This window comes from Copadichromis virginalis, linkage group LG10, assembly GCF_057382275.1.
Source record: "Copadichromis virginalis isolate Kocher_CV1m ecotype Utaka linkage group LG10, C_Virginalis_male_GT1.1, whole genome shotgun sequence".
In the NCBI taxonomy this organism is placed as follows: Eukaryota; Metazoa; Chordata; class Actinopteri; order Cichliformes; family Cichlidae; genus Copadichromis; species Copadichromis virginalis.
The window spans coordinates 26,746,328-26,757,197 of NC_140627.1; the positions used below are offsets into that span (position 1 = coordinate 26,746,328).

The 10,870-nt window shown below is 38.3% G+C and overlaps 1 protein-coding gene across 2 annotated transcripts; it reads left to right on the forward strand.

The window, feature by feature from the left end:
* Nucleotides 1-283: 283 nt before the first annotated feature.
* Nucleotides 284-8,531, forward strand: tmem120aa (transmembrane protein 120Aa). Of its 2 annotated transcripts, XM_085470903.1 has the most exons (12): nucleotides 285-481; nucleotides 2,037-2,155; nucleotides 3,009-3,140; nucleotides 3,591-3,650; nucleotides 3,763-3,858; nucleotides 4,056-4,145; nucleotides 4,400-4,465; nucleotides 4,613-4,674; nucleotides 5,299-5,391; nucleotides 7,527-7,591; nucleotides 7,714-7,782; nucleotides 7,966-8,531. In XM_085470903.1, exons 1-12 carry the CDS (start codon nucleotides 389-391, stop codon nucleotides 8,077-8,079), a joined length of 1,059 nt encoding a protein of 352 aa, XP_085327029.1. In that variant the 5' UTR covers nucleotides 285-388; the 3' UTR covers nucleotides 8,080-8,531. The 2 variants fall into 2 exon arrangements, with proteins under 2 accessions (XP_085327030.1, XP_085327029.1); XM_085470904.1 differs by lacking the exons at nucleotides 3,591-3,650; nucleotides 3,763-3,858 and having other exon boundaries at nucleotides 284-481.
* The last annotated feature ends 2,339 nt before the right edge of the window (nucleotides 8,532-10,870 follow it).

The following is a 10,870-nucleotide window of genomic DNA, read 5'->3' on the forward strand; positions in this document are numbered from 1 at the left end:
CCTTCTGTTTTTATTTATTTATTTATTATTTTTTTATTTTTTTATTGGGGGGGTGTTTTTGTTTTTTTTGGACCATCGGTGTCAGTAACAAAAACTCATTGAAAGTACCCCATAAACCACTTATTCATTGGAAACTAAAACATAAATTAATAAAATATTAAACCGCAATTAGTTACAACACATTTGTAATTATGTTTAACTAATGCCAATTTACGTATTTTATTATCCATCCGTTTTGAACTGGGAACGTTAAAATACCTCAACACCTTTATTATGAAGGTGCTTGCAGGAAGTAGCGCCAGTTTATCTGTTAAGCTTTAATTCTGTTGGGTGGTACAACTGTTGCTCACTCGAGTGTGATTATTGACCAACTCCGCGAGGTTTCCTGATGCCAGAGGGAAAAATGTTGTTCAGTCCAGGTGGTTTATCTGAGTGCTTACGCGAATGGGAGGATTTAGAGAAGGACTACCAACAGATTCAGGTATTTTAACTAAATGGTGTGTCCATCCCTGGTTACCCCTGCCCGGGTAAGCTAACAGTCGGGGGTAGGTGGGGGAAACGCACAGGCTACAGAATGAGGGGCTTGCCTTCAGCAGCTCAAGATAACTGTCTTGTGACAGCCAAGAGATGCAGAAAATGTAATTGAAACGTAAGCTTAATTCCTGCGAGGACAACAGCCTCTTTTTTTTCCTCCACCGTGACAGCTGTCACACTGTTAAAGGAAGAACCTCGGGGCTATGGGTGTTGGTTTGTTGTTATCGTTGAGAGCTTAGATCCGTTACAGTGCACATATATTGATATAGGCCTGGTTAGTTGTCGTTTATAGGTGTGGTGTTAATATATAACTAAATGGCAGGCACTGAAATGCGTATGTCACTTGTCAAAGGAAGTGTTCAGGTCCTAAACCAGCATCAAGGTAAGAAAAACTAAATTTAAAAACACAATTGTTGGAGCAATATACTGAATGTGAATTTTGGTGTAACTGGAAATTTTACATTTTAAAAAGGCGAGCATTTTAACTGCAAGACAATGATGCAAACACATAAAATAGATTTTATATATTCAGTGTGTCTTTGCTAAGATTAATACATTGAGACAGAGTTTTTTGAGTAGGTCTGTTTATGCTAGTAAATGTAGCACAATACACAAATATTTTTCTAGGTAACTTGTCTTACCATGTCAATTTACACATCATATTAGAGCAGCTGTGGTTTGGGTGGTACAGTGGGTTGTCTACTAACTGGAAGGTTGTTGGATCAATTCCTTTCAAAGTATCCTTGAGTGGGATACTGAATACCAGATTGCCCTTTATCAATATGTGTGTGTGAATAGTAAAATGCAAAGTAGTAACTGCTGTCTGCAGTTGTAAATTCTGCGTAAAATTGCATCACTTTCCGTCATATAAAAGAGGGCACAACCATTTCTCTGTCTCTTGTGCAATTCTGATTGCTCAGTTCTGGGAATTTGCCACAATATGAAGCCAAGGGGGTAAAAAATTATTCCTGTGCCCAACTTTTACAGAATCACTTTACAGAAAAATTTGGCAGTTAAAAGTGTCTTAAACTTGTACAAACCAACTGTGATAACCAGTCACATGTTTTCTGGAAAGCAACATACTTACGTCTGATTATACCTACCTCAAATATATAGTTAAATAATTAAGGTACAATAACTTATTTAAATGCTTTGGAAGCTAGACAGATTTTCTCATGTAATCATTTAAAATATCTATGGGTTAGGGTTAGAATCCAAGAATCCATTAACAATAAATCCATGATTATTACATGATAACCCATTTAGCAGCCTGTATTGCAACCATTAAAGAAAAACATGCAACAGCATCAGATTCTTTGGTTAATTTTAATTGCCCCTTGGGGATAAATAAAGTCTTTCTGATTCTGATTGGTTAAAGCTTTGGTTGGTTTTTATCTTTTTGTGCCCATCCTACCTTGCAGATTTCATCATAATTAAAACTTTTGCATTACACCATACATATTTATATTATCCTCTGGATTTTTTTTTCTTTTTAACCCCAGGACACCCATCGTCTATATAAACAGAAACTTGAGGACGTGACCAAACTGCAAGACAGCTGCTCAAACGCTATCGCACGTCAGAGGAAGAAACTGAAAGAGCTTACTGTGTCCCTAGAAGAGTAAGTATTGATCAGAAATGAGACAAGATAACTTGAAATATGTGTATGTAATGTTTTTGTAAAAGCATTTGTGTCATCAGCTCATTCAGGATACAGAAGCCCAAAAAATGAATTGGGTAGGAATTTATTCTGGCTTTTTAGTAGCTGGTTGTTTTCAGGGACTTTTTTCCACTTTCTCCAATATTACCAGACATGCTTTTTAAAGAGTAACTGCAGCTTTTTATGTTTAGTTTTGCAGTTCAGTATTAATTGGCATTTAAAGAAGCTTTGTTTCTTTTTAAAAAACTTCAGCTGGGTGTTGGAAGACTTTGTGCTCTACAAAAAAACATGAACTTAGTATGACAGATATGGTCAGTGGGAGTATAAATGCAAAAAAATGTGAGGACTTTAAAAGTCAAGTAAGAGTTATATTTGAATGTACTTCACGTAATACTTTCTTCAGATACTAAGGGTTTATAATTCAGACTTTTTAAGTTCATGGATATATCATTGTTTGATTTGACACTCTCATAACATGGAGAGTGTTACTATTAAAGCTGGGATAGGTAGTCATTTTTGGCATCACTGAGCAAAAAATTGATAATCTTTCAGCATGTTATAATCATGTGTGCTAAGGAGGATATTAAACTCCTGCACCTCCACTGAGTTCTCAAAATCTAGCCTGCAATAGGAGGATCTGACCAATTGCAGGCATTTTCCGAAGGAGGGCATTATTATGGATTATAACTGCCACAACAGAATCACAACCTACCTCGTCCACAAACTGGATCTAAAATCAAAAGTGACTCTGTGAACATCTTCCTACATGCATGAAACCTAACAATTGTCCTAACAAATCTTTTTTTTCCATTAGATGCAAATCAAATTCTTCAACAGCCAAATTAAGTCCAGAGGAAGAGGATGCCATCGCAGAAATCGAGGACTCCATCAAAGACAGAGCACATACTTTCTTTGAGATGGAAGCATTTCTCCCCAAGAGGAATGGGTATGATTCTAAATGAGAATGATAAATAGCTACAATTTTCTTTGTCCAAATGGAAGTAAACAAGGAAAATGTTTAAAGTAGAGATGGCACGATACCACTTTTTTATGTCCAATGCCGATATCATAAATTTGGATATCTGCCGATACCGATATGAATCCGATATAGTGTGTTTTTTAATCAATAAAACAGTTTTTTTAATATCTTGCTGCATTTTGTATAAGTTCATACTCAAGTTTAAATAAACAACACTAAAGCCATTCTGTTATACCTGTATGCAAAAAATACACTGCACCCAAAATATTTCATAGTTCAGCAATACTGATCAATCTAATAAACTTAAACCTACACCATCCACTAGTTTAAAGTGGATGAGTTTTGCGTTTTAAAAATAAAACATATTTATATAAGATTTGAGGACATTTTGGATAACTAATGCCTCTTCCTGTTTAGGTTATATCTCAATCTTGTTTTAGGAAATGTCAATATAACACTCCTCAACAAACAGTCAAAGTAAGTCCAGTATAAGGGTAATTTTCTTCTTCTTTCAAACCTAAAAATGCCTCTTAAAGTGCGGCCACATGAGCACCACAATAATAATCATTTCTATTCTTTCATGAAACAGATTTGCCTACAAAGACGAATATGAGAAGTTCAAACTGGTCCTCACTGTCATCCTCTTTGTATTCTCTTTTACGTGTCGCTTTTTGTTAAGCTACAGGTATGATTCCCCACACCTCATTACTGTTTTGTTTTGAGTTGGTTTTCATGAAACTTGTGGATGATGTTGTCAGCTCGCTCATTATTGGCAAATGTTTGTAGCAGCAAGTAGTAAATGTTGAATTATCTGCAAATCCACTACAGGTCCCATGTTAATGTATAAAGGAAGATAATCATCATCATGTTTGTTGTTTTTAGAGTCCTAGACGCCCTGTTCAACTTCCTGTTGGTGTGGTACTACTGCACTCTCACCATCCGGGAGAGTATCCTCATCAGCAACGGCTCTAGGTCTGTGACCATTTTATTTCCTCTGTCTCCACTGTTTTTCTTTTAATGATAATAGGAGATTATATGCAAAGGCTTTGTAATAAAGCAGGGCATTGTCAACTACAGAAAGCCTTATTCTTAAGCCTTTCTGTAACTACTGTATGTGACCAGTTATAATGACTATTATATATTTTGTTTGGTTTATCTTATTTATGAGATGTTATTTTCTTGTTGGTATCCCGTCTGTAATCCTTCAATCTTCCAAATTGTTTCAGGATCAAAGGCTGGTGGGTTTTCCATCACTATGTGTCAACCTTCTTGTCTGGAGTCATGCTCACTTGGTGAGTGATGTTTTTGCACTTTTATCACAGTTTTAAAATTATTCAATAATACAATAACTGTTTGCATCCCTGCTATCGAAATCCTTTCCGTTTTAAATGACATACATATTATGTGGGTGTGCTTTGTTTTTATGTCCTTGTTGACAGGCCTGAAGGTGCACTCTACCAGATGTTTAGGAACCAGTTTCTAAGTTACTGCTTATACCAAAGTAAGAGACTGCCCCTGTTTCATTGACATGCTTGCAGTATGAGTTGTCAGGTGATGATTTTGGCTTGCAAACTCTTAAAATGAAGCTGAGCCTACCTAGCAGAACTGCATATTTCAATTTAAGGATTCATTCAGGCCTAAATTATCCAATAATTTACAACAAATGCAAACAAAAACTGAAAAAAAAGAAAAGCATAGAAAGCATATTTTTCCCATAGTCATTTAAATATCTTGTGGGGACTCGATTCTCATCATGGGAAGCATCATAAAAGTGCATAAAAGCTGTATCTGTCTCTTAGTATAGAGACCGAAACATTAGATCAGGCACCTGGAATGTGGAAATGAATGCACTTTAATAAAGAATTTTGTACAGTTAGGGTTCTATATGCACAAGCCTCAATCAGGAAAGCTACATGAATGTACTCATTCTGATGCGTTTCCTGCATGCATGTCATTCTTACACGGTTAAAATGTGTAAACTGTTGATAATATTCAAAGTAAGCAAGTCTGTTTGTGGTTGGTTCTCGTCTCACTTGTGTCACAAGAAAGAGAAGTGCATGTATGACTTCATTGTTGGGCAAGATGCCCAACAATGAAGTCATACATGCACTTCTCTTTCTTTTAGGTTTCATTCAGTTCCTCCAGTACTACTACCAAAGTGGCTGTTTGTACAGACTCAGAGCACTGGGAGAGAGACATAATATGGACCTTACAGTGGGTGAGTACACCAGCTTGTTATTTATATTCATAAATGACTTTGAAATAACGCAAGCCGAAGAGGAAGGTGGTACAGAACAAGATAAAGCATGATATATTTATCTGGCTGATCTTGGCATCTGACTTCAGGGTGTTACAGGTGGTACATTTGGTAATTTACTAATAAATTTACTGAATGATAAAGGTATGTCTGAGGCAATGAAAACAGTTGAGATTACATTTTAGCATCACCACCAGGTTGGTTATGCTGCCTGACTAAAAAGTTTAAGCCAGAAACTGAAGTTCCCAGACTGGCCACTTGAGGCAGGCTTCAAAAGCAAGTTTTCACAAAAAAAAAAACATTTGTTCTTTATGGATTAGTGCCTTTTATCTGACAAATAAGGAGTTTTGCTTCAGTTTAGGCGAGTGAAATTCTCTATGTTTACATTTATTTTTGCATTGTAGTGTTTAACTTTTTATCAATGCAGTTAGGGCTGGGCGATATGACCCAAAATTCATATCTCGATATTTTTTAGCTGGATGGCGATATAAGATATATATCTCGATTTTTTTTTTTAAAGCTATAAGTTAAGAACAAAAAGAGAGTTCTTAGTCACACTGTGTCCCAGATGTCACACGGGCACTTTTATTTACATACAGCGTAGATGTACATGAAGAAATTACTCAAAAATAAATTATCAGCATTTATTAAATAATCATGGTCCATAAATAAAAGAAAACAATGTTGTTTTTGTGCATAACAAAAAGCTCACAATTGTGCAGTCAAAATGTAAACTAATAGACGCTGAGCATAATAACAAAGAGACAGATTTCACAGCTGCACCACATCTCTGAACAGGTGCCGTTTGTGGTCCTTATACACACACAGTACGTATCACTCCGCGAGGCTCCTCCTTGGTAGCCGTAATCCTCCGACAATCCATCAAGCGGTGCAGCTCCGTAGCTTAGCAAAGTCATATTAAAACATTTTTTTGACAGATTGCTGAGCGCTGTGTACCACATAAAATCGGTTCGCGGTCAGTAAGCACAACCAGAATTCATACATAAGGCGCACTGTCGATTTTTGAGAAAATGAAAGGATTTTAGGCCGTGCAGCTCCTCCGGGCTGCATGTCGTTAGCGCGGTTAGCTCGTTAGCGCGGTTAGCTCGCTAACACGTTGACGCCGTCCAGCCCCACGCACGGGGCCATCCGCGGTAACTCGCTAATGGAGATTTTCCGCTTTCATCTTGTCATTGCCTGCAGGTGAAGCTATGGGGGAGACGGAGTTGTGTTCAGTGAAGGAGAGGCGAGGCCGAGTAACGTTGCGTAGAGACAAAAGTGGACGAAAGAGAGGCAAACCTGCGGCTCCACAAGTATAATTATAACGTAACATAGACTATATAGATATAAACGATATTGTCACATCTTATATCTCGTATGAAAATATATCGATATTTTTAAAAAAAACTCGATATATCGCCCAGCCCTAAATGCAGTTTACTTGCTTTAACAGATAACTTATCAGGGTACCCTCACATAAAAAGACAGTCATCTCTGGATCCTAAAAACGCTAAATGGCCTGTATTTGTATAGCGCTTTTACTAGTCCCCCCCAAAGCGCTTTACACACCCAGTCATCCACCCATTCACACACTGGTGGAGGCAAGCTACAGTTGTAGCCACAGCTGCCCTGGGGCAGACTGACAGAAGCAAGGCTTCCATATCGCGCCATCAGCCCTTCTGCCCAACACTAGTAGGCGGTAGGTGAAGTGTCTTGCCCAAGGACGCAATGACCGAGACTGTCCGAGCTGGGGCTCGAGCCGGGGCTCGAACCGGCAACCTTCCGATTACAAGGCGAACTCCCAACACAGTGTAGAGTCCAGAAACCAAGGGGTGATTTGATTGGCATGTTGGCAGCTGGTTTATAGTTAGACTTGTTCAAATGTAAAATGTTTAACTTGGCACAAACAATATTATGATCCCTGTACTACCATGTTTGTACATGATAAGTATTTTTAAATCCCAGTGTCTCATTTACATATTAACATCTTATTTTATGTCAGCTGTGTACTATGTCTATAGTCCTCCTACACACATGCATCGTCTCAGTGTCTCTCTTATACGAGTGCCTCTCTTCTCTCCCCTCTTTGTGTTCAGAAGGGTTCCAGTCCTGGATGTGGAGAGGCTTGACCTTCCTCCTGCCCTTTTTGTTCTTTTATCATGTAAGTGGCTCTTTTCTCTTTTCTGTAATACTGTGAACTCTTTACTAGATACTAAATTAGAAAATTCTTGCAGGAACGTGTTTTAGGACATTTTTGACTGTTAACTATTTGTTCTGTTACAGTTTTGGCAGCTTTACAACAGCATAACACTCTTCAGGATGTTTCAGCTCCCAGAATGTAAAGAGTGGCAGGTTTGTACACCAGAGCTTTCACAAGTTTGTTTTTTTAAATTTATTTATTTTATAAATGAGGTCATTAAGCAAAAATTACATGAAAACAGATATTTTAGTGAACACATCCTCATAAAAGGTATACATTTTCTGTATTTAGAATTATTTGTGTGTATTATTTTTGTTTATTTTGCTGTGGTCTAGGTTTTCATGTGCGGCTGCTCTTACTTGGTCCTCTTCATGGGAAACGTCTTCACCACGCTGGCAGTGGTTTACCAGAAATACATGAACAACCAGGACAAGTCTAAAAACGTGTAAGACAGTAATCCTTAATGAGACGGCTTCTCCAATTCTCCAAAACTCCGTCCTATATATGGAACGGTAAATTCATATAATTACAATCACTTTAATGTTTTCTTAGGAGGAGCACGTGGTCTCTATTATTGTCCATGTGTTTACATATACAGCTTCTTCTATTAATTTGCATCTTTGAAGTCCCTTTCATTTCATATTTCTCCAAATGTTGGTCAGACCACCATGTTAAAGTATTGTCACAATGACTTACTTAAAAAGAAGTAATCAGATACTTTGTTGGTCTTAATAAGTTACACTGTGAGATCGCTGGGGCAGAATTATCTGTCTCTCTTGGTTAAACAGCTTGTTATTTACATTGTATTTATTTAGGAAGCTCTAAAGTTTCTCAATCCTGAGCTGCTTTGTATCTTAGCCTTGGAGAAAGTGCATTGCTGAATAAAAAACACTCCGCCATCCTCCACGTGTTTTGGGTTTTAGTACTATGCAGGGCTCATAACACACAGTGAAATATTAACTCTTTATTATGCTGCACTATTGTCTCTGTGTACATATGTGCCTCTAACGTGTCTTAGGTACAATTTCATCCTGTAGTTCTGTTTCTGACATGTACTTTTAAACATTTTAATGTTTTTAATTTAACATTTTAATTGTAACAAGTTTAAAGGTTTTATCACTTAAGTTAGGTGCATTTTTTTCCTTGAATGATTTATATGACAGTCACTTAACAAACAAACAAACAAAGAATGAAAGTGATCAAGTGCAAGGTACAAATAAATTTTCAGAAAGCTTGGAGAGCTATTGCTCACAAACACTTAAAGAATAAAACCGTCTGGCTCCTGGAAGCAAAAAACGAAGGATGGTTCAAGACTGTTGCAAATTTCTGTATGCTATAAAGCAAAAGGAAGCTCTCTTACCTGAAAATTGAAACTGATTGCACATTTTAATATGGTGACAGCAATGGTAATGTTAAAGTGTACAGCTGTTGTTTGAGAAGTTTTGTTTGGTACTGCAATACCTAAACTGACCACAAGATGGAAGCACTGAATTACACTAACTGATGGTGAACACACTGGACCCAGCTGCAAAAAGACTGTATACATTATTTTATTTTTATCTTTTTTTTTTTTTTTTTTTTTAAATTTTGGACAACACACCCATCTTTTGAGGTGTGATCTTTCTGTGCCTTCTGGGGCTGAACTGTTGTTTAGGTGCTGTCAACACAGCCACATTGTTCAGAATCAGTGCTTTAGGTGCAACACTGGACTCAGAGATAAAGAGTAATGTCGACAGTAGACTGAGGACTCTTTTCATCATTAGTCTGGCTTCTTTAATGTTAGTCACATGAAGATCATCACTGATAATGCTCCTTTTCAGGTAAAGGTCATGCTGTGAGTTCACCTGTGGTGAACTCTGATGATTTGATCTAGATTTGGATCTTATCTTTGATTTTGAAAATGGAAAAATGGAGTGGTTTAATAAAAAAACATGTTCTGTCATTAATAAATATATATATATATATATATTCATTCCAGAGTATACTGATTATTTTTAATGTAGGGACATTTAGAAAACCCTGAAATCCCAAAAAACGATCTTGTAACCAAAAATTAAAAAAAATTAAAAAGTAGTAGAGCCACTTTTCCATTGCTTTATGATTAAAACATGTCCACAGCAGAACCAAAGAGCCAGGGCACGAGAAATAAAGGCTGGAAAGAAATTTGCACGTAAGATCAGAGGGAATAATACCTGAAATTTTAAAAGAAACTACCCTTGTTACTGATTTATCACAGTAAAACTCCCCCACCCCAGTAAAAAGTCTTAGATGAGTTAATGCTGGAGGGCCAGTGAGAGCGAGGTTGTACTGAACAAATGGGACGAGGAGCAAAGTGAATGGGGTGGTAGAAGGAGATGAGGGGAGGAGGGTTGGGTATTCTCCCAGCCTGCATTTCTTTCATCTTTCTCATTAAAGCTGAAGCAGTAGGGGCCATCAAGAATGAGCCCAGGGACATGGGGATTGGGGACTGAGCCTGAGCCTCACATCAGGAGGTGGAGGAGGTGGGAGGAAACAGCCAGCGCAAGCAGACGGCGGCCATGTCAAACCTTCACCTTAAACTTAACCTGCCTTCCTTTGGGGCCCAGATAAAGACCTCTTATCTGTGCTCACCTTCTCTCCCAGCCTGGGAATGGCTAACAGCTGCAGAGAGGCCGAGGGGGCGTCTCTGGTTGAGTAGGTCTGAAATGCACAAGCTTTCTCTCAGGGACTGTATATGAAAGAGGAGGGCAGCCCTGATGAGCCTCCATCTGGGAAAGACTGATTAAAAGAGAGGCGAGGAGAGGAAGTAGTTCATGACAGAAGGGTTGATTCTGAAGAAAAAGGCTGATCCACATGGGGTCTTTAACTGGAGCGTTTCCAGTGATACTCCCATGTTTAGGTTTATGGTGTTTAAAGCCTGTTTTTTTGTTGTTGTATTTTCTCCCACAAAGTTTATTTCAGGTTATGGGTGGCTGTAGCTCAAGTGGCAGAGTAGGTCAGCCACTAATCAGAAGGTCGGTGGTTCGATCCCAGGCTGCCTCCTGGCTGCATGCCAAATATCCTTGGGCAAGATACTAACCCCATGTTTGCCTACTGGTGGTGGTCAGAGGGCCCGGTGGCGCCAGTGTCTGGCAGCCTCGCCTCTGTCAGTGCGCCCCAGGGCAGCTGTGGCTACAACGTAGCTTGCCATTGCCAGTGTGTGAATGACTGAATGTAGTGTAAAGTTCTTTGGGGTCCTTAGGGACTGAGTAAAGTGCTATA